This window comes from Vipera ursinii, assembly GCF_947247035.1.
Source record: "Vipera ursinii genome assembly, chromosome: Z".
Taxonomy (NCBI): Eukaryota; Metazoa; Chordata; class Lepidosauria; order Squamata; family Viperidae; genus Vipera; species Vipera ursinii.
Genome location: NC_139517.1, coordinates 10412386 through 10440160, shown reverse-complemented (window position 1 = coordinate 10440160; position 27775 = coordinate 10412386). Strand labels below are relative to the sequence as shown.

Sequence of the window (27775 nt, the reverse complement as noted above, 5' to 3'; positions counted from 1 at the left end):
GAAGGGCGGTATAGAAATATTAATAAATTAAATTAAAATAAAATAAATATGAGCCAACAGTGTGCACTGTGCAGCAGAAGCAAAAAAAAAGCAAATAAAATCCTTGGTTGTATAACAGAGGAATAGAACCAAAATCACGGGAAGTATTAGTGCCACTTTAGTGCCACTAAATCCTTAGTAAGACCACACCTGGAATACTCCAACCAATTTTGGTCACCACATTATAAAAAAAAGATGTTGAGAGTTTGGAAAAAGTGCAAAGAAGAGCCACTAAGGTAATGAAAGGCCTGGAGACTAAAACATATGAAGAAGGGTTGCAGGATTTGGGTTGGCTAGTCTAGAGAAAGAAAAGGACTGGGGGGGGGGACATGATAGCAGTATTTCAGTACTTGAAAGGTTGTCACAAAGAGGAGGGAGTCAGCTTATTTACCAAAGCACCAGAGGGCAGGACAAAAAACAATGGGTGGAAACTAATCAAGGAGAGAAGCAAACTGGAAGTAAGGAGAAACTTCCTAACTGTGAGGACAATTAACTAGTGGAACAGCTTGCCATCCATATTGTGGGTGCTTCATCAATGGAGGCTTTTTCAGAAGAGACTAACAGTCACTTGTCTGAAATGGTATAGGATCTCCTGCTTGAGCAGGGGGTTTGGACTAGATGACATCCAAGATCCCTTCCAGCTCTATTCTGATTGATTGATTCTTTGAGTGTGCTTGTTTTTCTGAAGATGTTTCATTACCAGGCTAAGTAACATCATCTGTGCAGAGAACATAAGGAAACCAAGAAAAATAATTTGACATGTTGCAAGAAAAATACAATTATTCTCAAAATAAGGAGGTTCAACTTTGGAATGCGCCAACTGACATTGCATCTTTCTCAATTAAAAATATATCCACATAATATTCAATACTCTTAAATTATTTGGTTCAGGATCATGATAATATGTTTGTTAAAATAACTCATATGGCAGTAATATAGGATAGTATAAAACAGTACACTATTGTGGAACAGAGTATAACAAAGATAACATAACAACATAACATAATACAACACAACACATACAGTAATGTAACAAACATGGCATGATAACATAACTATAAAGATAAAGGTTCCCCTGCACATGTGTGCTAGATGTTTCCGACTCTAGGGGCCGGTGCTCATCTCCGTTTCAAAGCCGAAGAGCCAGCGCTTGTCCGAGGACGTCTCTGTGGTCATGTGGCTGGCATGACTAGACGCCAAAGGCTCACGGAACGCTGTTACCTTCCCACCGTAGCGGTCCCTATTTTTCTACTTGCATTTTTACATGCTTTCGAACTGCTAGGTTGGCAGAAGCTGGGACGAGTAACAGGCGCTCACTCTGCTACGCGGCACTCGGGATTCGACCTGCCAAACTGCCGACCTTCTGATCGACAAACTCAGCGTCCTAACCCACTGAGCCACCGCCTCCCTACTTGATAGCTACCATGTAGGAAAAAACTGCAGATCTTGCTTTCTGGCATCTTTAAGAATATCATGTCATTAGCTAATGACATTAGTTAGGAATTTTCTCCTTAATTCCAGGATGCTTCTCTCCTTGAGTAGTTTCCATCCATCATTTCTTGTCTTGCCTTCTGCTGCTTTGGAAAATAAGTTGACCCCCTCTTCTTTGTGGCAGCCTCTCAAATAATGGAATACTGCTATCATGTCCCCCCAGTTCTTCTTTTCTCTAGACTAGCCATACCCAATTCTACAACCATTCTTCATATGTTTTTTTTTTCTCCAGGCCCTTAATCAGAGATTAAGAATTTGTGGAAATAGAGAAGACTTGAAAAAAATTATCTTTGGGACTGAAACTAAACTGAGGACTCTATTCACAGTAGCTATCTCTTGAAGATTTTGAAAGCCTCTAGTAAATATTATGCTGTTTTCTCTTCAGGTAGGTAATGATCACTTACCATTAGCTCCACTCCTTCACCAAGAGGACAACTGTCAACTGTAAATGAGGAATCAGGCTGAGGCTGCCTTGCATAAGATGATGATCAGCCCAAATGAACTCACTCCTCAGCTAAAGCAATGTCCAATGTCATTACAAGTCAACCCAATTAAAAAAAAAATATTTTGGTGCTATGAGATTGGGCTGTACTGGCAAATAATGAGTAATTTTTGCAGCAGGTAGAATCACATTATGTGACCCGAAGCAAAATAGTAGCGTGGACAGGATTTCTTGTGTGGAAAAAAAAATATCACGTTTAAAGTATCTACTGGCAATCCTGGCTGAACACTCTATCCACTGGAACATTATAAATTCTTATTAACCATTTAAAAAAAGAATGCAGAGGAAGGTTCCTGGAGGCTGTCAATAGCATTGGTAGGAGTGAATACCTTGAATAAATAACAACAAAAATTCCCTGGACTGGAGTGAGGTGATTAGCCACCACCCCTGGGTTTAGAAGGAGACAAAGTAAATAGGGAAATCAAACCTAGGAATGCCACCAATTGACTTTAGTGTCATGTGAATTCATAGAAAATAATTTTGCCTGTTGGGAAACCAACCCTGGTTTCATTCTTCACTTACAGTGAAATATAAGCTGTAAGGTATACAATATATTCACATCAATGGATGAAGAAAGAAGTGACTTGAAAGCTCTAATGCAGAATATTATGACAAGCAGAAAACAAGCAGTGGTTAGAATGCAGTACTGCAGGCTAATTCTGCTGATTGCCGGCTGCCAGCAGTTCAGCAGTTTGAGTCTCGTTGACTCAGTCTTCTATCCTTCCGAGGTTGGTAAAATGAGGACCCAGATTGTTGGGGGCAATACGCTGACTCTATAAATTGCTTAGGGAGGGCTGTAAAGCACTATGCAGCAGTATATAAGTCTAAGTGCTATTGCTATCACCCAGTTATATTTGAAAATTATAGGACACACTTCACATATTAAGGGAAGGACAGCCATCGGTTTGGCCCTGACAAAGGAAACATCAACAAATAATAAAGATTTGTGAAAGGACAGCAGATACACCAACAGTTTTGTCAAATAATATAAAGCAAGTGTCAACATTCAGTTCGAGGATTCAAATAAAAGTCCAGGTTCATTCCATTTCCAAAAATCTTACTGTTTATTGAATACACAGCATGGTTATGTTGAAGCAAAACTAACTCTAAGGTTCCCAGGCACCAGTTCATAGAATTAAACAAGAATATCTCCAGCCTAACCCCCACTCTCTCATATAGTCCATGTAAACAATTTCACTTTGTTATGGAAACTGTTTGCTTCTTCTCCACACCTGCTGGAGTGTCCTTGGAAAGGTTTCAGGCTCTCACAGTCCTCAGCGGAATCATAGAGGTTTCATTTCTCCATCTTAACCAAATCTAAATAAACAACTCCTGTCAGTACCCACCTCAATCCACATCTTAGGAAATAAGAATTCTTGGATGCAAGTTTAGTCCAAAAGGAAAATGTTTACTAGTATGGGATCGATTGTGTCAATACAAGACGGAATCTAACAGAGTTACATTTCAATCCTATATAAAGCATTCCCATTTCAACCCCCTCCCCTCATCCATTTGGTCAGGCTCCCATCATTTACTTAGGTGTCAGACCCTTCTGTGGGAAAGGGAACTCTCCTTGTTTTTATTGTTATTGCTTCTTCCTTTTTCAGTTGTAAATGAAGATGCGATCCAGATTTCTCTCTCCCCCTCTCTCCCCCAGATCAAACGTTTCCCTGGTGTTTGAAGATAGCCTATTTCAATCTAAATAACCATCTTCTCTCCCCCCCCCCGAGAGATGGCAGAATCCCCAGAATGAGCACAATGTTCTACCTATACATTTATGAAGTGTGATATAAATGGATTATGACACCTCCCCCAAGTTGGCAAGTTGAAATGAAGAGGCATGTAGCTACCAAAGTTTCATTCTTGACAGCAGATATATAGATAATATCCAGGATATGGGTAGATGTGTTCCAAATGTGGAAAGGAAAACCATGTGGCTGAATCTTAGCATTTTCCCAGTAGGTACAGAGTCTGCTTTTTGGATCAACACAAACACCACCTTGTGCGATCAAACGCAGCATCTGGGTTTAACTGGGCATTTTTTGTGCTCGCATTTATTGTATCTTACCGTCTTTGCTTTGACCTTCCACGTGGACACTTGCCATCTGTATTAAAATGGAAGGCAATGTGGACAACAGTGTGGGGTGATGCTCATAGAACATGGTCCTACAATTCAAGGAGTTTCTCCTGAATTTTTTTTCTGATATTGGCACGGTGCCCATTTGCTTCCAAACTATGTCATGGCTGACCTGGTCAAGTAGAGAAATGCTTAAGGACCAATGAAGAAGAGAAGTTTGTGCATGTGAATAAATCCCTCGTTATTTTTTCATGCCTTCCACTCCAATTTATTGTTTAAAGAGACAAAGGAAATAAAAATGTAACCAGGTCTTATGTAGTATAGTGATTTGGTTTGTTTCTTCCTTCCTCATGTTTACACTGCATTCTCCTTCCTCGCACCTGGGATATTCCAAGGGGTGCAAAAACTTGGGTTTTCAAAATTATAGTGTATATGCATAATTTGTTGCCATTATTTCAAACTTTTGTAAGGGGTATGAGAATATATCAGAAGCGTTCTAGGGCTGCGGGGTATAGAAAGGTTTGGGAGCCACTGCTCTAGCCATTGCTAGAGCATCATCTTCCCATCGTCCTGTGCGCCCCCACAGGGAGGGTCTTCTCAGGGTACCGCCGGTTAATGAATGCCGGCGGGTTATTCCCAGGGGAAGGGCGTTCTCTGTGGGTGCGCCTGCCCTATGGAACCAACTACCCACAGAACTTAGGACTGCCCCCGACCTTCGCTCATTTCACCGGGACCTGAAAACTTGGCTCTTCGATCTGTTTGGTCCAGACTGTGGGGTTGTTAATTTCACTGGGTTTTATATTTACTCTTGGGGCTTGAATTTAATTTAATTGTTTTATTTGTTCTTAATTTTTTGTATTCATGGTTTTAACTGCCCTGTAAACCGCCCTGAGTCCTACGGGAATAGGGCGGTATACAAATCCAATAAAATAAATAAATAAATTGCTAAATCAGATATTCTCTATCCTATATTTGTCCATTTCATATGTTCCCTAAGTGAGCTTTCCTCTATTAAATTTCATTTTGTTACTTTCATTTTGTTACTTTCTAGCATTATCAAGATTTTGAATTTTACATCTGTCTTGTAGGATATGAATTGTTTCACCCAATTTGGGCTCATCTGGCAATTCAATAAGTGTTGTCTCCGTTTCTTTGTTTAAGTCTCTTACCACAATTTAAGAATATGGAACCCAGAGTTGACTTTTGTGGTATCCATGTGGGCCTTATGAAATTCATGTAGTAACCAAAGACTTGCTTGGACATTAGAATTTGTGCGTTTGTGTGCATGTGCATGTGTGTTTGACACAGCCTAAAGCTTCACTTGCCCCATTTTTTAAAACCCACACAAAATGCACACTCATGTTCAGTCTCCATTTAATATTCCAAGGTTACTAGAGTTGGAATTCATTGATAGAATGTATTTTGTATTGCAACAACTACAGAATTAATCAGCCAGTAAATTGCAGTGTTTAGTTAGCACCTACTCTATGGTTATAAATCCATAGTTCCTTTATGTTCTCAGGAGAGTTTCCTGTGACAGTTGTGACAGTTGTGAAACCATTAAATAGCAAAGCTTATGGTGACTGTACATTGCACATTTTGTTTGATCTGTATGGCTATGTAACTATCTTCTGCTACAATTTCTATATAATTTATTTATTTTATTTATTTATTTAGAAAATTTATATTGCCGCCTACTGGGACATGGCGACTCAAGACAGCTTACATGGATATAAAATATGGTATAAAAAGAATAAAAAAATAACAAGAGAAATAATAAAATAATAACCCCCACCACCCCAACAACAACACACATTCAAATTAGCCATTTAATGGGCTCCATCCCCCTCTGTGTTCCCCAGGCCCAGTGGCAGAACCAGGTCTTCTGGTTCTGAAAGAGTGTTAGAGTGGGGGCCAGTCTAATCTCTGGAGGAACGATGTTCCAGAGAGAGGGAGCCACCATGGAGAAGGCCCTGCAACAGTCCTTATCCCCCACCACTCTAGTGGGTCAGTAGATGTGACCAGCAAGAGATGGTCCCTCAGATAATAAAAACAGATTTTCTAACAGCTAGCCATAACTAAACCAGATATTCCCTATTTTATTACTGTTCATTTATAAGTTCCCTAAGTGAGCTTTCCTCTGTTAAATTTCATTCTGTTACTTTCAGCCTACTTCTCTAGCCTTATCAAGATTTTGAATTTTATATCTGTCTTCTAGGATATGAATTGTTTCACCCAGTTTGGGCACATCTGACAGTGTGATAGATTTTTTTCTTCATTTCTTTCTTACAACCTTTGAAAAATGGGGGACCCAGAATTTACCTTAATGGTTCTCCATGTGGGCATTATGAAGCTCATGTAGACCTGCTTGGACATTGGATTTTGTCTTTTCAAGGTGACATAAATGCTGTTACTATTCTCCAAAGCACCTGAGGGCAGGACAAGAAGCAATGGATGGAAACTGATCAAGGAGAGAAGCAACCTAGAACTAAGGATAAATTTCCTGACAGTTAGAACAATTAATCAGTGGAACAACCTGAAGTTGTGAATGCTCCAACACTGGAAATTTTTAAGAAGAGAGTGGACAACCATTTGTCTGCAATGGTATAAGATTTCCTGCCTGAGAGGTGGGTTGGACTAGAAGACCTCCAAGGTCCCTTCTAACTCTGTTATTCTATTCTGTTCTGTTCTGCTCTGCTCTGCTCTGCTCTGCTCTACTCTACTCTACTCTACTCTACTCTACTCTACTCTACTCTACTCTACTCTACTCTATTCTATTCTATTCTATTCTATTCTATTCTATTCTATTCTATTCTATTCTATTCTATTCTATTCTATTCTATTCTATTCCATTCTAGAAGCACACCTTTGACTTAAAGTTGTATATGTTGGTGCTTGTGTTTGATTTTGGTTACATCTTTCATCTACAATTTTAGACTATTCCTTGCTCCATATGAGTCTCACCTTTCTCCTTAGTAATGTATTCAGTGCTTCTTTAACTTGATTGTTCCTCAGACAGTAGATCAAGGGGTTGAGAAAAGGTGTAAAAGTGGTATAGAAGAGAGCCACTGCCTTAGTGATACCTGACTGGCTTTCTCCACCTGGTAACAAATACATTGCTGTCACTGAACCGTAGAAAAGTGAGACCACAATTAGATGGAAAGAGATGGTAGAAAAGCCTTTCCTACGACTGCCTTTGTTGGACATCTTCATTAGAGTGACAATCACAGTGCCGTAGGACAAAATAACAAACGTCATATTACCTAGGAGCAGACCACTGAGACAAATCTGACTCAAAGTGGGAACCATTCCAAGTGGAGGGCAAGCCAAGGATAGGATTGGACCAGCATCACACAAAAAGTGGTCAATGACATTGGCGCCACAAAAGGACAACTTAGTGATCAACGTTGCTGGAACAAGATACCACAAGAAGCCAAGGATCCAACAAAGAGCCACCAGAATGTAGCAGACATTTTGAGACATAATTTGTGGGTAGTGCAATGGGTGGCAGATGGCCACGTGCCGATCTAAGGCCATAATTGAAAGGAAAAAACACTCAGTGCCCCCAAGGATGAAAAAGATGTAGAACTGGATTAAACACTCTTTGAGAGAAATGATCCCGCCAGGAACTGCTAAGTCAAAGATCATGCGAGGAACTGTGGAGGACACGTAGCACATTTCCAACCAGGAGAAGTTGCTCAGCAGGATGTACATAGGAAGCCGCCCAAGGTGAGTGTCCAAAAACACCAAGATAATAATAGTGACATTCTCAACCAAAGTGAGCACGTAGAGAAAAGTGAAAAGGACGAGGAGCAGCAAACGCTTGTGCTGTCCAATTCCAAAACCTAATAAAACAAATTCCTCAACTGAAGTCTTGTTGGTTGAATCCATCTGCAATGAGATAAGAATTTACAGCCTGACCCACATTCTCTTTCCACATTTCTCAGTCACTTCGAAAAGTACACATGTAGTAAATATTTCAGTTTATGTGTGAAATCAGGCAGGTAAAGTGGTGCACCAAAGGTTTCAAATTTTAAATTGTGCTTTAACATTGCAATCATCAGTTGGGGTAAACAATATGGACTGGATTACCTAGTCCATTACAGGAATATTGACCAACCATACTATTTTAACTAATCAATTTGAATAATACACCTACAATAATAATGAAATAATTTTGTTTTAAAAAAAGGAAGAAAAAGACATCGGAATTACCAGATAATTATTTTACATCAGCTGCCTCTAGTAGAGCTTCATCAGGATGAATTTGACTATCATTTTTCTGGAGATGATGAGGTTTGTGATTTTAGTGGTCTGTCGAAAGAAGCACAGGAGACATCAGCATAACTCTACTGTTTCTCATAGGACAAGCCTACATTGGAAGTTTATTACATCTCCCTCATTTTATTTGTTTGTTTATGTTGTCCGATGTGTAGGATACAGTTATCCAAAAGCTCACCATACAAACATAGCAAAGGATTCTATTAAACATGAAAAACAATTAAAATGGCATTGATGCTTAGGAAAAATGCTAACCTTTAGACTCCCATTAACAGCCCACCCTCTTCCTTCCATCTCCTTCCCTAAACATATGATTGATATTTAGTAGCTTTGAAATCTGTATGAAAGAAAAACTGGAGTCAATACATGAATTACCTTTTGCATAAAATATGCACATATTTTGATGTCACCGGATACAGTTCATGCTGATATTTGATGGAGGGAGTGGGGAAGGGTAGGCTACTTATTGATTTAGGGTTTGGGTTGATGGAGTTCTGCAAAAGACTTTACCAAATCAGCCAGAGAGAAACTGGGAGACATCTATGAATTGGCAGCCAGACTGCTAAATGAAATTATAGGAATAAAGCTGCCCATAACCAATGTGGTGAGAACACAAGAAGCATCCTGGAGCACAGAACTTTGCTGAAAGATGGAGGATTGCGAATGATGTGTAAAATTCCCAATAGGTTAAAATATACCATCCATGTAATAAAGGGGAAGTTGACCAATTTCATTGTTTCCCAGCCCTAGGAAAGAGGTAATGACAAATGACTTTCAAAAATGTTGGCAAGGAAACCACAGGGCCTAGCCCTAGTTTCTCCAAAGCACCTGAGGGCAAGACAAGAAGCAATGGATGGAAACTAATCAAAGAGAGAAGCAACCTAGAACTAAGAAGATATTTCCTGACAGTTAGAACAATTGATCAGTGGAACACCCTGCCTCCAGAAGCTGTGAATGCTCCAACACTGCAAGTTTTAAAGAAGAGATTGGACAACTATTTGTTTGAAATGGGTTTCCTGCCTGAGCAAGGGGTGTGTGGATTAAAAGACCTCCAAGGTCCCTTACAACTTTGTTATTCTATTCTATTCTATTCTATTCTATTCTATTCTATTCTATTCTATTCTATTCTATTCTATTCTATTCTATTCTATTCTATTCTATTCTATTCTAGTCTAGTCTAGTCTAGTCTAGTCTAGTCTAGTCTAGTCTAGTCTAGTCTAGTCTAGTCTAGTCTAATCTTTTGTGTAGTTTATTCTAGTCTAGTCTAGTCTATAGTTTAGTGTAGTTTATTCTAGTCTATTCTACTCTATTCTAGGGTAGGGTAGGGTAGGCAATTGCCAGGAGTCAAGAGTGACTTAACTTCACATTTGACAATTTATTATTTGTTAGATTAAAACTGAGAGAAGGCTATTTTATGAATATAAATATTTTAAAGTTGAGTCCTAGCATTTTAAGATATTGGTATTATTTGCTTAAATTTAGAGACACCTTGTTGAATGGACTCTAGACTAAAAGAAAACCAGAGATCATCTTTGTGATAAAGTGGTTTGTTGTATTTTTTTTGTCCCTTCTAATTTGTTTTGCTATTCTCTTTCCCTTTTATATTAATTTGCATTTTAATATTTGACTTTGAAATTTAATAAAGGTATTATTATTATTATTTAAAAAAGAAACTCAGTGTTTTGCATCCCTGCAGAGAAACTGCTCCATAGCTTAACAGTAGGAAACCCATCAGAAGTAGCCAGCAGCCCTGCAAGAAAAACCTGGGCAATTTTTGTATGGGTTGCAAGCTGCAAAGTTGCTCGTGCCCCGCTTCCTATAGGGGAAAGGCGCTCTTGCCATTTATTCTTTCTTCTTTCCCCAGTTTCGCCTGAGTGGCGGGAAAAAAGTTTCCAAGAGGAAAGAGCAACTTCTTCGTTGCTTGTTCCCTGACCCTTGAAATGATGATTGCATGGGATAATAATAATAATAATAATAATAATAATAATAATAATAATAATAATAATAATAATAATAAAAAGTTGGAAGGGACCTTGGAGGTCATCTAGTCCAACCCCCTGCTCAGGCAGGAAACCCTATACCATTTCAGGCAAATGGCTGTCCAGTCTCTTTTTAAAAACCTCCAGTGTTGGAGCATTCACCACCTCTGGAGGCAGGTTGTTCCACTGGTTAATTGTTCTAACTGTCAGGAAGTTTCTCCTTAGTTCTAGGTTGCTTCTCTCCTTGACTAGTTTCCATCCGTTGCTTTTTGTCCTGCCTTCAGGTGCTTTGGAGAATAGCTTGACTCCCTCTTCTTTGTGGCAGCCCCTGAGATATTGGAACACTGCTATCAGTGTTTTAATTTTATTGGGTTTTAGTTTAAATTGGGGATTTGATTTAATTAATTTTAATCTGATTTTAATTTTTGTATGTTTGTTTTTAACTCTCCCTGTAAACCACCCTGAGTCCTACGGGAATAGGGCGGTATATAAATTTAATAAAATAAATAAATAAATAAATAAATGTCACCCCTAGTCCTTTTAAACTAGACATACCCAATTCCAGCAGCCGTTCCTTATATGTTTTAGCCTCCAGACCTCTAATCATCTTTGTTGCTCTTCTCTGTACTCTTTCCAGAGTCTCAACATCTTTTTTACATTGTGGTGACCAGAACTGGATGCAGTATTCCAAGTGTGGCCTTACCAAGGCATTGTAAAGTGGTATTAATACTTCATGTGATCTTGATTCTATCCCTCTGTTAATGCAGCCTAGCACTGTGTTGGCTTTTTTGGCAGCTGCAGCACACTACTGGCCCATATTTAAGGGATTGTCCACTAGGACTCTGAGATCCCTCTCACAGTTACTATTATTGAGCAAGGTACCCCCTATACTATACCTGTACATTTGGTTTTTCTTGCCTAAATGCAGAACCTTACTTTTTCACCATTGAATTTCATTTTGTTAGATAGCGCCCAGGATTCAAGTCTGTCCAGATCCTCCTATATCTTAAGCCTATCTTCCTGAGTGTTGGCTATTCCTGCCAGCTTGGCGTTAATCTATCAAATTACAAGTCACAGTGGTATTATGTGACTTGTCTCTGTGAAAATATCCTTCCAGTGGATTCAGGAATTGTCTGATCTTTTATGATGAGTTTATGAATAATATTCCATAGGAATAACTAAAGTTTGATATTCATGTTCTCTACCTGCTTGTTCCTTTCAAATCACTAGAGATATAGAAATAATTTGCCCTAATTCCAACTCTGCTTTTTACTTGCAGTGTCCCAAGAATGAAATACACATGCGGAGAGGCAAGAATTAGCTTGGATTATTGATCGAACATTTACTGTAATTCAACCTGCATAATAAACTTAGTACAGTTCCTCAGATTCAACTCGTTAGTTTAGAATGGACTCCAAAATTAATAATAATAATAATAATAATAATAATAATAATAATAATAATAATAATAATAATAATAATAATACACAATGGAAATTCTCCAAGCTAAAAAAAAGAAAGGGGAAAAATTAAATGAAATGTTCTACCTAAGTACAGCCTCATGTTTGTATTTACAAAAATCAGAAAAGCAGTTAAGATAGAATATGCCTACATAAAGGTTTCTATTTAACAAACCTATTGTGTCTAAGCCCCTGTTTCAATCATAAATTGCCCATGAATTAATTAACTTCCAAATGGCACAATGGTATCTTACCTTGGTCCTTCTCAAAGGTGTTGCTCAGCTATCAAGAAGGATCTGCTGATGATATAAGTTATGTGCTTAATGCTGAGAAATGGTCTGGAAGGATTCTAATCACAGGACCATGATAGGAGAATATCACCACAGGACTTTCCCAAGCATAAAGACAAGCTATGTTGTGAAATCAAAAAGCAGCTAAATTTCAAAATATCCTGGCTTGAGTTCCCCAACAGTTCTAAGCTTCGTGTCTTCAACCACATTGATTTTTGTTCTATCAACCACAACTGCAAATTTTCCAAGGTGAGTCTCTCTTGCAGAGTTTGTTTGTGAAAACTTTCCAACCATTCTCTCATAATGCGGTAATTCCATTGAGACTGTTCAGTCCCTTTAGTTATTTCTTGCAGTTTGTTAAAAGTTTGCTGCTCCTGATCTTGACCTCAAGAACTAAATAGTGGGCAAGAAAGTTCTTTGAATATCTCAAACTTAAAATAACAGAATACCAAGCAGGGTGGTGATGATACTTTTTTAAAAAAATACCAATAGCAACAAATAATATTTTTTAAAATGCCAATAGCAACAAATAATATTTTTTAAAAATACCAAGAGCAACAAATCATAAAAAGGTAAAGGTAAAGGTTCCCCCGCACATGCATGCTAGTCGTTTCTGACTCTAGGAGCCGGTGCTCATCTCCGTTTCAAAGCCGAAGAGCCAGCATTTGTCCGAGGACGTCTCCGTGGTCATGTGGCCGGCATGACTAGACACCAAAGGCGCACGGAACGCTGTTACCTTCCCACCGTAGCGGTCCCTATTTTTCTACTTGCATTTTTACGTGCTTTCGAACTGCTAGGTTGGCAGAAGCTGGGACGAGTAACAGGCGCTCACTCTGTTACGCAGCACTCAGGATTCGACCTGCCAAACTGCCAACCTTCTGATCGACAAGCTCAGCGTCCTAACCCACTGAGCCACCACATCCCAACAAATCATACATTCCCTCAAATGTTCATGGATAATAATAAAGCAATAGAAATTCATTAACTACAAAAATAAGCTGCAAAGAAGTCCAACTTGTCAGTTACTCTGAAATGACTGGGGTCTCCCCAGTAAAAAAAACCAAACTGCTTTTAAGCCCCTGCCTCTATAACCTCCCACAGAGAGGGGACAAGTAGCATTATAACACCTCCAAATTAATCAGACTAGAAATAGGGATCCTACTTTAATGAGGCTTTTTAGGTGAAAATCAATATAATATTGTAACTTCACAGAAAAAAACACTAATGTTATTCATAGAAAGGAATGAGAAATCATTTCTTTTGACAATTTGAGTCACTGTGTAAGGATCTCCTTATTCTTTTTGTTTCCAGCTATCCAAAATCAGAAGTAAATCAATATTCTTCAGATGCCAGCCCCAAAGAATGATGATCCTCTTTTAATTGAAATTTAGCATGTGAAGATCTCTAGAACATGCTATCTGAAGATGTGAAAGCATTTAAATGCTTTCCCAGGTGTACAATTCACAGGAAGGTTCCTATTGTCATCCTATTTTTCCAGAGTAAAAAATGACTTTTGATAGGAATATTGGCGTTATGTCATAAAATCATTTTAAAGATTTGCATTGATGTTCTTTACTCCTGTTAGTAAATTTTTCTAAGCATCTCCCGCTATTTTGGGCACATATTAGCCATTATATTTTGTGTAATTAGATTCTTAGACTACCACCATTAATTCATCTGAGAAATGCTTTTATACACACCACGCACACACGTATGTGAAAAGTCAAGAAGAAAGTATTTTATATTCTTTTTTATGCAAAATCCCCGTATGTTCCTAAATTGAAAATTCATAAATCCCAAATTCAAATTAATTTTTTTCATCAAATACATGATAAAAAAAGAGAAGAGATTGCCAAAGACTTTATTTTGTCCACAATTCCAGTACGTTCAGATAGAATCCTTGAATATGGGTTGTGTTTGTTCTTAAAAGACCTTACTATGCAATCCTATTAAAATTATTTCAAAATAAAATCTCCTACATTTCATTGGAGGATATTTTATTGTCGCTGTTTTCTGAAGTGTATGAGAAAGTTATAGGTTCATCTGACAAACGTTTGAGATTAAAAAAATTTTTTTAAAATAATTTTATTCAAATACAAATAATACAAACATAATACATATGTCTAAATAAAAAACAATATAAAAATACAAATATTACTGTCCACCCACCTCCCTGGAGACCATTTTTGTTACCTATATTTCTTCTTGTACAACAACTAACAATATACAATATTCCCTTATCTCAAATGTTTGAGATTTCGTAAGCCTTTAGTTCCCAGATTCAGATACCTGACAAGCATTAAACTTTGTTTCAGGATATTTAAAAACATGTTTTGTTGATAGGAAAAAGGTCACTGCCTTGGCCTTTCCTTTGTGGGGTGTCAGAAGCTCATTCCTCTCCCCCCCACAAGTTTAATATTTACATGAAACCATAGCATTAGGTCATCTGCTAGCTTAGGGAACAATATTATTGATATACTGACGATACCCATTTAAAACTCTTGACCCCAAGCTGTCCAAGTTGAGGTCTTATCCCAGTGTCTAAAAGCTGTGCTGATCCAGATGGGGAGAAGCAGACTTTGAGTTAATCCTACTGACTTGCTGTGGATTTTATGTCTTCCCCCCACCCCAGATCATGGGTTTTCCACCTTTAATCTTGGATTGCACATCCACATTCAAAAGTAGTTCCCAATCTGGTGGTTTTCTTGGTATTTACACAGCTTCTTGTGCACCGTTTGTACCCTGTCCTGTATTAGAAATCCATTCAGATGGTCACTCTTGTCTGGGTCACCTTGTAGCTTGACTATTGCAATGCACTCTAGATAGATCTGCCCTTGAAGACTACTTGGAAGCCTCAGCTGATTCAGAATGCAATGGGAAAGGGTGAGTGCAATGTAGTGGGTCCGACGCAAGGAAGAGACGCCAGCCGGAGTATGTGTTCAGCTCTTTATTGGGGGGGGGTAGCGTACTGGGGAATGAGGGTTACCTGGCCTCCTTAAATACCTGGCCAGGTGAGCAGACAGCCAATGGGGTTGGCCCTAGGTTTCCCGCTGAAAACTAGGTTTCCCGCCAAAACTGTTCAGGCCAACGCCCCCTGGTGGCTGTTGCTATGCAGGTGCCTGCATACATAACAGTGAGCATGTGCTTTCCTTCTTTGTGAGCTGCATCGGTTGATGGCATGCTTCCAGGTGAAATTCAAGGTGCCGCTTATCACCTGTAAAGCCACCCATGACATACAGCCAGTTTATTTGATGGACCACCCATTTCACATGGTATCTACCCAGAGAGTAATCTCCAACCTTGTCAAGATTCTTCTGAAATTTATTTCTGTCTTCTAGGAAGTTAGTTATTCCATTCCAGTTTGTCTCATTTATAGGTCTGATCAGCCTTTCCCAACCTCTTTAAGTCATTAAAAATATGGAAGAATAGACAACACATAAGAGATTTTGAGGAAGCTAGAGAAGGAATTGTAGACATAAACAATCACTGCTGACAAATCAGGAGACTGCTTCTTATCACATAAAAATGGTCCTCTTTTTGTCTTCTTTATGGTGATCATTGTAGCATGGTCAGTTGACCATTGCAAGAAAAGAAGAGAAGAGGAAGGAACTGTGGTCTTACCTTACATAAAAATGGAAAGAAATCTGGGAAGAATTCAAATCACTATAAGGGACTCTTCCTTAATTAACTCACTATAAACGAGGGTGGGAAATTTCTCTTGCAGTTATCAACACTCTGAATTTACCCCACTCTACTAAAATCTATGTTCTTTTTTTCCTCTTAATTTTGCCCAAGTGTGTGCGGCTTCACAGAATCTAGGATGAAGTGTTGTCATATTTTATACAGCTATGATGAGGACAAGGTGGGGCTCAGGGACATTTTTGGAAATAAAGAGGAGACTGGACATGGAAAATTTCAAGATGACATGAACATTATTTAAAGAAGCGTGCTTTTTGGTTTACAATCTGCCGAGGGCTTCCTTCAATTTATTTGTTTGCATTTTCTGTAGCTTTTCCTTCGATTTTCCTTGTACTGTATCTTTTTTGTGTGTGTAAACAAACAATTACTTCTTCCATATCAGTCTCACCTTTCTTGTTAGCAATCTGCCCAGGGCTTCCTTCACTTGATTGTTCCTCAGACAATAGATCAAAGGATTGAGAAAGGGTGTAATGGCAGTATAGAAGAGGGTCACAGCCTTTGTGACTCCTAACTGACTTTCCCCACCTGGTAATAAATACATCGCTGCCACTGAGCCATAGAAAAGTGAGACCACAATTAAATGGAAAGAGATGGTAGAAAAGCCCTTCCTAAGACTGTCGGAGGTCTTCACTAGAGTGAAAATCACAGTGCTGTAGGAGACCACAACAAAGGAGATATTGCCTATGAGGAGACCATTGAGACAAATCTGGCTGAAAATGGGAGCTTTTCCAAGTGGAGGGCAGGCCAAGGATAGGATTGGACCAGGATCACACAAGAAGTGGTCAATGACGTTGGCAGCACAAAAGGACAACTTAGAGATCAACTTTGCTGGAACAAGATACCACAGAAAGCCAACGATCCAACAAAGAGCCACCATAAGGTAGCAGAATCTGGGAGACATAATGTGTGGGTAGTGCAGAGGGCGGCAGATGGCCACATACCGATCCAAAGCCATTGTTGAGAGGAAAAAACATTCGGTGCAGCCAAGGGAGAAGAAGATGTAGAACTGGATGAAACACTCATTGAAGGAGATGAGGCCACCAGGGATTGCTAAATCAAAGAGCATGCGAGGCACCGTTGTGGAGACATAGCACATTTCTAACCAGGAGAAGTTGCTCAGCAGGATGTACATAGGTAGCTGGCCCAGGTGGGTGTCCATAAGCACCAAGATAATAATGGTGATATTCTCAACCAAGGTGAGCACATAGAGAATAGTGAAAAAGATGAGGAGCAGCAATTTGTTGTGTGGTCCAATTCCGAATCCCAGCAACACGAATTCCTCAACTGAAGTCCAGTTGGATGATACCATCTGGAATAAGTTAAGATAATTTCCAGCCTTAACCATATTCTCTAAATTCATTTTATATCTTCTTGCACTATTTTGGACTTCCCTTCCAAAACAAGAAGCTAAACAACACTCCCCATGTTCATCACTGGGTTACATCTTTCCATACTAAAAGTCAGAGAGGGGGGAAGAAGGAAGGAAGGAAGGAAGGAAGGAAGGAAGGAAGGAAGGAAGGAAGGAAGGAAGGAAGGAAGGAAGGAAGGAAGGAAGGAAATAACAGAGGGGAGGAAGGGAGGGAGGAAAGAAGGAAGGAAGGAAGGGAAGGAAAGGAAGGAAGGAAGGAAGGTAGGAAGGAAGGAAGGAAGGATTTTTATTTATATCATTCTCATTCAATGTGTTCCTTTCAGATGTATATGAACACAATGTCTGGAGACTATGAAGTTTGTAACATAATGGCTCATTGCCTTCTAGAGGAACAGTGAAATGAGTAAAGGAGACATTGGCCTGACTCTACTTTTTGACATAGATCTGGCTAGCATTAAGGACTTATTGCTCACTGCTTACCATGCATTGGCACTCTCTGTAAGCTATAGAAGGCAGGATAAAACATTGATGGGAATTTCCTCTAATTCCTGCTTTCCAAAAGCTGCACTGAAATTACAGCTCCCTCAGGCATTTATACATATTACAAGAAAATATCTATGAAATTCTCAAATATGATAGAATTTCATGAGACAAGACAAGTTTTGGAAATATTTCTGAACTTCTCCACTGTGTTTCACCGGAATGTAGGAACCTCCCTTGTATCAGAATCAAATCTTTAATCCATTAAATATAGTATTGTTTCCTCTGGTACTCAGGCAATACTGCTTCCTCATTTTTCCCCCTTCCATTTGAATGTCCAAATCTTGTCAACTGCCTGGATATGTCTCTGCAATTAATTTGGCAAGGTTTTCTTTTTCCAGAAGTGCTTTGCTATTGCCTCCTTCCTAGGGCTGAGAGAGAGTGACTGGCACAAGGTCACCAAGCTGGCTTTGTGCCTAAGGCAGGACTAGAACTCACAGCCACCTGGTTTCTGGTCTGATATTTTAATCACTACACCAAACTCTCTCTTCCTCATTAGGTACACCTTTACCCTTGAAAGGATGCTTAATTGCATTGAAATAGGTGTTCATTATTCAATTATATTTTTCCCAATTTTTTTCTTAAGGGGGATATTCGGGGAGGAGAAAGCAGAAGATACATCAGATATTCTGTTACTAAATAGCTTGGACGAATCCTTCGTTTAAAATCTGACAGCAAGAAGGACTCATTAGTCTAGAAAATAAACACTATTTTCTGCTGAGATATATATGCAAAGTAGAAGAGATAATAAGCAGAGTTGGACATTTATTAACTGTTACCAGTGAAAGCAGATAATACAATTTGAAATGAAGTTTAAAAACCACAACCATGGCTTATTCTTGTTAGTCATCACTTATATATTGTTCTCATACCATCTTCCTGACCAATGAACTCTCTTCTTTCTTGAGAAGGTGGTAGCTGATCAAATTAATTCCTTCTTGGTCCTTCCTCACAAAATAACTCCTTTTTTAATAAGAATAGTTCATGCTTTACCTCAGGGTTACTCCCTCCAACAGGAAGGATGTTGAAATGTGTTAGGATTAGGGAACGAGAAAAAGCTGTCATCCCTTCATTCTTACAGTGATGCTTAAAATTCATAGTCAGGGACTGAGCAGGGAGAAGGATGTGCTGTAATTTACAAACCTTGAAGGCTGGTGTTAAGCATTGGGTGCCTTGGGGATTGTGTCTCTCAAGAACAGAGATCATTATCCATAAACCCCCAAAGAGTGTTTCTTTGGGATTGTTGCTTAAATGGAAAGATGCTATGTTTTCTAATAGTAGAATGAAGTCAATTCTTGCAGATAATCAATCCTTTTGTCAAATGTCTATGGAGATTTCAGTCATCTATTTATTTTATTTATTTATAATGAGACTTGTATGCCACCCTATCTCCCGAAGGACTCAGGGCGGCTAACAACAATAAAATACAATAAATACAAATATTAAAAAAGAATTAAATTATGTCGAAGTCCCACTAAAACCAATAAAAAACATTTAAAATCATAATTAAAACCCAATTATCATCAATTCAGGTCGGCCTGTTGGAAAAGATATGTCTTAAGGTCATGACGAAAGGACCGAAGGTCTGGGGCCATCCGGAGCTCCCGGGGGAGCTGATTCCACAAAGTAGGTGCCCCAACAGAGAAGGTCCTCTGCCTGGGGGTCGCCAGCTGACATTGTCTGGCACACGGCGATGGGAAATCGTTCCTGGCAGCAGACGGTCCTGCAAATATCCCGGGCCTAAGCCATGTCATGGATGTCTCAAAAGCGCTTCGCTTCTCATCCAAAAAGTCTTTTCAGTGATCTGAAAAAGCTTCTTGGATGAGAAGCGAAACATCTTTCTTAAGAAAAAAATGTTGCCTTTTGAAATAGCACCTTTGAGATGTTTTGTCTAATGGTCGACTTTTCTGAGCAAACTAGTGGAGAGAATATGTTGTAGAGGAGGCAGTCACATTTGAAATGTTTTAGAGAAATGTCCATCTGTTAAAATAAAATAATAATAAATGCCCAAGTAATCTATGGATATTTTTCAAGATATGTAGGGTCTTGCTTCATTGCAAGGAAACCAGTTATCAGAATCTTCATTTATTCTAATCCTGGATTGAGGATTAAGAACAGACATTGCTGTTGCCTGGGTCAGAGACTTTATCTTATGTTAGTCACTGGATGCTTTGGAGCCCCAAAAAGAGTGCCATAGCTAGGTGGCAAGCTTGGTTTCTCATAACCTTCCTGGGCAAAATAGTTTGCAATGCAATAAATCCCAACCTTCCATTGTTCCTAAGTATTTCTCATACAGTATATTCTGCCCTTGGCCTTCAATCCATCTTCATCACCACATTTGCTTCCTTTATCAAAGATGAACATTTGTTGAGATTGAATTACATGCCTTTCTCCTCAAGAGCGGTATTGAATAAATATCTAAGTTCTGCATTTGATTTTTCAATAATTTTAGGTCACGCATATATAGCAAATGACTTTGATTTGAGAGTTGATTTGAGAGTGGTATCATTGCTAAAATCCATAATAAAGGTGACATTAGAATATTCTTTTTCTAATTTTGACTTTGATGATCCCTTCATTATTAGCAATATCAGATTTGTTTTCCATGCATTTATCAACAATTAAGTAGTTTTGAATGTTTTTACTAAGCCTCTCCTGATCCATCTATGAGGATGAGAATCAAATGCCTTTTTACAGTAAATCTAAGCCATAACAGGTTGCCTTTTCTTTTCTTGGAGATTTTAAGGATAATGTTGTTTTTTGTGCTGCATGGATTTGCGTTAAGTTGTTTTTGTTCAATGAGGGAAAGTGAATTTTCTTTCAAATGAGAATATAGTAAGTTTTCTAGGATTCCTGCGAATAATTAAAATGATGTGAGAAGGCAAATAAAAGATCTATAGGTGTCAGGACGGTGCCCATTTCTTTGTGTCGTATTCTGTGAGATATTTTGGCAAAGCTTGGTCTGTTCTAGGAAAGGTACAGCAGACTTTTCCTTTTGTAGAATGCTGCCTCTGATCACTGTGACTTTTTATTAATAATTTTATTAAAGAATATGTTGTGTAGATGCAACTAATACAAAGTATAAATGCAAAGAAAAAAGAGAACTTTTTGAAAGAGAAAGATGTAACTTCCACCTTCATGCCAACTTATCGCCGTCTCTTAAAATAAAACAATCTCTTCATTTCATATCTCGCCTCATTCTTCAATGAACATATCTCTAAATTCTCATCCTCCATCTTAGTCAGCAAAAGAGTGAGCATGAGGATCTGTGGTGGTGCAGTGGTTAGAATGCAGTATTCTGACTGCCAGGGGTTCGATCCCTACAGGTCAAGGTTGACTCAGCCTTCCATCCTTCCGAGATCAGTAAAATGATGGGGGCAATATGCTGACTCTGTAAACCGCTCAGAGAGAGGGCTGTAAAGCACTGTGAAGCGATATATAAATCCAAGTGCTATTGCTAGAGCTATTAAGGGTTATCAAAAATAATGTTTTATAAACTCAATCTAATAAAGCTGCTTTAATTATTTAATTATTATTTATTATTATTATTAAATTATTAATTGTTTAATTCCTTTTACATTTATATCTCATTTTCCATTATTAAACAAATCCCCCAAATCTCATCATTCAAACCTAATCTTTAAAAATCCAATAACAGTTATCAGAGATAACTGTTTTAACCTTAAACAAATTTAATATTCAGCAAATGAGCGGTTTCCTATATAATTCTTATATTTAAACAAAATTTTAAAACATCATCATTTAGTCCTGGTCAGAAAATAATCCATTAAAAATGTCCAGAAATCACATTATCTATTTTGATCTTGATTAAATAAACTAACTTTGTATTCCCTCTCCTTGCTCTTAACAATGTCAATTTTTAGTCCTTTCAAATATTGTCCAAACACTTGGTTTATTTTCATTTTCTCTTTGTCTCTTCTCACAAAATCACTGACAATATTAACAAAGAGAAAACTCCCTTTTTATGACCCTGTAATCCCTTAATTTGGGGTAGAGTCAAGTCAACTGGATAGAGCTGAGCATTTACTGGCCAGATACCCTTCCTGATGCCTAGGGGGAGTTCACAGCAGATTTTTTTCTTTGCACCTTAGGAAAGAAACATCTTCTGCTACCTAGGATTGAATTCTCAATGTTCCAAGTGAAAGGAAAGAGTCTTCACCACTAGATCATCATGCCACTCAAACAATATTAAAAAATATCTTTTGTAAGTCCAATGTAGAAAGGTTAACAGCCAGTTAAATTTGAATATTCAATATTTCACTTCAGGTAATAGAGAAAGGATTGGTGATTATGTTCAGTAATTAAAACATACCTTCCCAACAAAGCATTGTGAACTGTGGACCTCTGTCAAACAAGATATGATTGGGAAAGTTTTGTTTCAGATAATGTGTTGAATAAATTATCCCAAGAATATAGGGGAAGCCACAAGAAAAGAAATCAGATGGTAACTAGGCCTTTGACATAGGAAAATCAATAATAAATTTCAAGAAAGCTCTATTCTAACACACACCCTTTGAGATGTAACAATCTAGTCAGTTTATTTATTAGTGGCATGGAGAAAAGTGCGGCAAGAGGAAATCACCTTGACTTTGAAACCTGTTCTAATGCAAGGCCTTTAAAATCACAGAGAAGGAGATGGACATTTTAAATACTCAAAAATGTCAGCAGAAAATCGGGTTATGTTCTCAAGAACATCTTACTGAGTCTGATGGAAAGGAGTTGCTGAATGCATGGTGAGAAGACTGCCTTCAAAGGTAGACCATGAAAATGCAGCTTCCAAGATTAATACAGCAATTCAGCCTGTATAACAAAGGAGTATGCTGGATTTGGATATTGGAGATGAGCTGAGAAGGGCTGTTTCACTAAAAGGAACATTTGGGGGCATTAGAATCCCTTTTCAAGGTGGGTCTTCTTTTTGGTGAGATGATCTTTTTGGTGTTGTGGTTGCAACTGCCCTTGTTTTCTAATTTGCTGGAAAAAAAAGTATTGTGTGTTCGTGTGTGTGTCGCTTCCTGACAATCACTGGTTTTCACCTTGCTAGCTACAATTTTTATATATTGAGACTTCACATTGAATACTCTTGAGAAATCTGTCCTCCCTTGATTTATCCATTCTCATAGGAAATTTTGTTTTCATGGAATTAAATCTATCCTCAATAGAGCAGTTCCCAAGGAGCTTTTCTTTGTTGGATGAAATTTGTGATTTAAGTTCAGTATGAAGCATATAATCAAACTTCAATCCTTTGTCCCTTCACCAGCAAGCAAAACTCTGCCTGGTTGTAGCTGCTCATCCTGCACTGCTATGGTAAATAAAGATTTCTTAACAAACCAAAGTAGGGTAATGTACTCTCAGAAGATAAATAAGATTTACAAAGATTGGTCTGGGTGGCCCTGGATGATTTATGGAAAATGCATATTTATTAAAGGAATGAGTCTAGTTGATTACATTGTTAAAAGTGGTGGCTTGGTGGGGAGAAGAAATGAGGATCACTTTAGTCAGTTGTACCAGCTGACCACTAGAATTTGCTTGGATTTTTAAAGAATTCTGCACCAGAATTAATTCTGAAACATATATTTTCTCAGACAAGAATGTATATACAAAATCACAGAATATTAACTTTTTAAATAACCTCAGTGTGAAGACAGGGGGGGGAGGAGATGAGTGAATGAGAGATTTGTAGCAAAAGTAAATACAGCAGGTAAGACTTAAACCAACTTATTTCTTTTAGTAGGTATCCAACTTATTACAATCTAAATGACTAATGTATTGCATCATGATCCAACAACTCTACAATAGGACAGACTTTTTTTGGCTGCTACTTCCAAATATTGTTGCCTTCATACCATTTCAAAAAAAAGTTAGATCAAATCTGAGGCTCAAATAGGAAACTTTGGATCAACTGTTACCCTGGGAACTATGCTCTAGATGGAACAGTTTAATGTGTCAACACTGCAGGAATTCATTCTGCTAGGCTTCAGAGTTGGACAACAAGGACGTCTGCTGCTTCTCATCTCATTCACAGTGGTCTATGTCTTCACTTTGGTTGAAAATCTGGTCATCATCTTGGTAGTATCTGAAGATGCTCAGTTGTCTCATCTTCCCATGTACATTTTGCTGAGCAACTTTTCCTGGCTGGAGATCTGTTATGTAAGTGCTACAGTGCCAAGGATGCTCTTTGACCTGTCCTTCCCAGGTGGGGTCATTTCTTTTCATGCCTGCTTCATCCAATTTTATGTCTTCTTCTCCCTTGGCACCACCGAATGCCTCTTCCTCTCAGCCATGGCCTTGGATCGGTACTTGGCCATTTGCTGTCCACTACGGTACACACAAATTATGTCTAAAAAATTCTGTTTCCTCTTGGTGACTCTTTGTTGGATTATTGGCTTTCTCTGCTACATTGCCCCAGCATCCTTGATCTCCAGGTTGTCCTTTTGTGGTCCCAACTCTATTGATCACTATATCTGTGACTCTGGAGGACTTCTAGCCCTAGCTTGTCATCCCCCAGAATCTCTCTCTCTTTTCTGTTATGTCACCAGTTCTACCTTAATTCTAGGCACTTTCCTTTTCATTATGATCTCCTATGTGGGGATTATTTTCACCCTGGCAAAAAAATCTAGTGAAAACACTGGAAAAAAGGGCTTCCAAACGGTGTCTTCTCACCTAGCAGTGGTGACCATTTTTTATGGTTCTGTGGCCACAATGTACATTGGGCACACTGAAAAAAATCGTACTGAGAATATTAAAGTGATGACATTGTTCTACTCGGCTGTTGCCCCTTTGCTTAACCCCTTGATCTATTGTCTCAGGAATAATCAGGTGAAAGGTGCATTGTCTAGGGTCTTGAGAAAGAAGGGAGTTATATAGGGAAATAAAAGCAATTGTAATGAATTACGTCAGGATCAAGTATTAGTCATACTTGTTAGGATAGATCAATAGCTGTGAAAGTGGGGAAGCCAACTTCAACTGTGGGCAAAGAGGAATAATAAGATATTATACAAATTAATAGCAGGGAACCATTAAATTTTAATAGTAAGGTTGTCTTTAATGCCAATAATACTTATTCTTACAGTTTTAATAGTAACAGTGATGTGAATACGAGTAATGCTTATTCTTGCAGTTATTTCCAACTGTAATATTTTAATGAAGACCTAATATCAGAGCATTCGAACTGTACCAGAGCTTTTAATGCCCACAGCATATCTCTAATTGACTGTTCTAGAAAAGTAGGACTATTCCATTGAGTGAGAAATTATTGACACCAAATACATCAAATCTCAAGAAACAGAATGGGTTTTTTTATACATTACAGTTATTAATTGATAAGGAACTTGTAATCTGTTTTGCATGTAACTTGTATCTGCATAACTAACCTGTCTTCTCCTTTTTAATCCACTCCTTTCCCTCTACCTTTCCCCAGTTTAAGCTCTGCTGCTGTCAAGCCACTCTGCATTTAATAAAGTGAACTGCAGCAACATAAAAATATATGTCTTTTAATAAATTTTGTTACTTGGAAAAGATGCTTCAAAACTCCTGATATTTTTTTTGCCATAGGAAGCATGTGATTGTCATAGAAAGTTTAGTTCAGGATACAACCAGCAAGGCTATGGATGGTCAAATAACCTCCAGCGTCTGCATGTGCTTCTTTTTCAGCCCCAACTTTGACACATCACACTTTTTAAAAAAATAATAAGTGCAATACAAGTACAAGTACATTACAACTTGTATCTTTAAATTTTCTTTGCTTATATGTTCAGTCATATTTAATAATAATAATAATAATAATAATAATAATAATAATAATAATAATAATAATAATAATAATAATAATGTTGGAAGGGACCTTGGAGGTCCAACCCCCTGCTCAGGCAGGAAACCTTATACCATTTCAGGCAAATGGCTGTCTATATTTGGCAGACCTCAAATAGTATAAAGCCCCTTCCAGCCCAATAACTCTATGATCTGTAGATATTGCTTAGCTCTTCCTTGTTCAGTTCCATTGTTTCACCTGATCATAGTTTACTCTTGGGAGATTTCCAAAGGCTACTCTTGAACTCATGGGAATAAGACAAGCCATCTGTACTTGAAGGAGACAGAGGCTTATGCATTTTGTTCTTTGACAAGTAAAAATGCAGAGGGAAAATACAGGTAATTCTTGACTTACAAACACAGTTAAGTCAAAAAATTCTGTTGCTAAGTGAGACATTTGTTAAATGAGTTTTGCCCCATTTTACAACCTTTCTTACCACAGTTCTTAAGTGAATCACTGGAGTTGTTAAGTTAGTAACGTGGATGTTAAGTGAATCTGGCTTCCCCCCTGACTTTACTTGTTAGAAGGTTACGAAAGTTGATCAAATGACCCTAGGACATTGCAACCATCATAAATATGAGTCAGTTGCCAAGCATCTGAATTTTGATCACATGACCGTGGGATTCTGCAATGGTCATAAGTATGAAAAATGGACATAAGTCACTTTTTCAGAGCTGTTGTAACATTGAACAGTCACTAAGTCAACTATTGTAAGTTGAGGACTCTCTGTTCTCATAAGAATGTCAGCGGTGAATTAGGAAAAAAAATACTTGGATTTAAGATAGGAATGGAAAGAACCTTAACTTATTAATTCCTGCATTGCTAGGAACTGGATATATATTATGCAAACATTTTTACTTATCATACAGCATTACCCCCATCACCACCAGCCCAAGCAACAATTGTAATAGACAATGATTACCATTATTATTCCTGCAGAATGGAAACTGAATTTAAATCACACTCAACATGGAATTAATGATTAGGACAATTAGTAGCATACAACATATTATATATCCCTGTAATAAGGGAAAAGGCGCCCTCTGGGTCGAATCATTTCTTTCACTGAGTTACCTCACTTCTGAGGTAACCCAGGCTGGTGGTGAATAGCAATTGGCAAAGTAGGTCTCCATGCTGCCACCTCTTCTTGGTAAACCCAGTTTCTTCCTTCCCCACCAGCCTTCTGGGAACCAGAAGATTGAAGGGGTGACCCTCATCCCGCCATGGATCTACCTAAATACAGAAGAAAAACTCAAACTCAAAATTTGGGGAATCTGCGGCTCAACCAAGCTGAGGCAGGTGCCACAAGGCCATTGGTCTGTTCCAGAATTGAAACAAGAAAACCAACTTTATTAAAGGCACCAAAAGAAAGCAAGTTTCCATTCACACAACATCCTGTTTCAATGTAAAAAACCCCCTAATTCTAACCCAATTCTAAACAGAGCTAAACTATTCCACTTCTAGCCTTGCCTGAGGCCATCCCTCATCCAGGACTCCATCCAACTCCCTCACAAAAGAAGTCCAAAACGTTTCCCGCCAAAACCCAATGAAAACTCCTTTCTTTTCTTCGATTGGCTGTCAGGGGTCATGTGACTCCCTCTGAGTATCTCAGGCTTTCCTCACTACAGCCACAATGAAACTTAAGGCAGCTAATATAATGTAAAGATAAAGAAGAATCCAAGTAACATACTAAGAGAAGAGTTTAAAATGTGGAGTCTTGGAATTGGGACAAGTTATAAATTTTAGTTCAATATGTAACTACTTTGCAGTGTTATTTTGCCAGGCAGTTGCCCCTTTGCAAAGGATACATGCTTTCAATCCAATTAAAGAGGGAATATTTTTAGGAAAGTAAATATTGCTATAGCATACACTGAAATCACTCTTCAAGGATCCTACTCCATAGTAAATGAACCAAATATTGGAGAACAGGCTACTTCTCTTTATTGCTGTTTCCTTGAAAGGAAATCAAGACAGGATCACCTTGGGTTTGGAATAAATATTTTTTGGGAAATAAAGAGCACATGATATTATGGATTATTGCAGCTAACACAGAACCTGAAGAAAGCAGGATCCATGCCATGTGGGCAGAAGACATGCAGAACAATCCTCAGAAATATTGTTTTATTGGCAAACAGCATTTTTTTGATAATCAACAGGCTGCCAAACCTGAAATGCTAGTGCATACAATGGGCATTCCATGGTAGCACACACATTCAGGAA

The 27775-nt window shown here is 38.3% G+C and overlaps 4 protein-coding genes across 4 annotated transcripts in view; 1 reads left to right on the top strand and 3 right to left on the bottom strand.

Annotated features, from left to right (window-relative positions):
* Positions 1–27775, bottom strand: part of LOC310649375 (uncharacterized protein) — a 403049-nt gene that overhangs the window by 35228 nt on the left and 340046 nt on the right. The gene's annotated exons all lie outside the window — the stretch shown is intronic.
* On the bottom strand, positions 7047–8000 carry LOC310649126 (olfactory receptor 11G2-like; the record flags this gene model as incomplete). Its single annotated transcript, XM_083377410.1, has 1 exon — positions 7047–8000. The coding sequence occupies one exon, from the start codon at positions 7998–8000 to the stop codon at positions 7047–7049; it is 954 nt and encodes a 317-aa protein (XP_083233536.1).
* Positions 16183–17127, bottom strand: LOC310649125 (olfactory receptor 11G2-like; the record flags this gene model as incomplete). Its single annotated transcript, XM_083377409.1, has 1 exon — positions 16183–17127. The coding sequence occupies one exon, from the start codon at positions 17125–17127 to the stop codon at positions 16183–16185; it is 945 nt and encodes a 314-aa protein (XP_083233535.1).
* On the top strand, positions 23674–24612 carry LOC310649383 (olfactory receptor 11H6-like; the record flags this gene model as incomplete). Its single annotated transcript, XM_083377782.1, has 1 exon — positions 23674–24612. The coding sequence occupies one exon, from the start codon at positions 23674–23676 to the stop codon at positions 24610–24612; it is 939 nt and encodes a 312-aa protein (XP_083233908.1).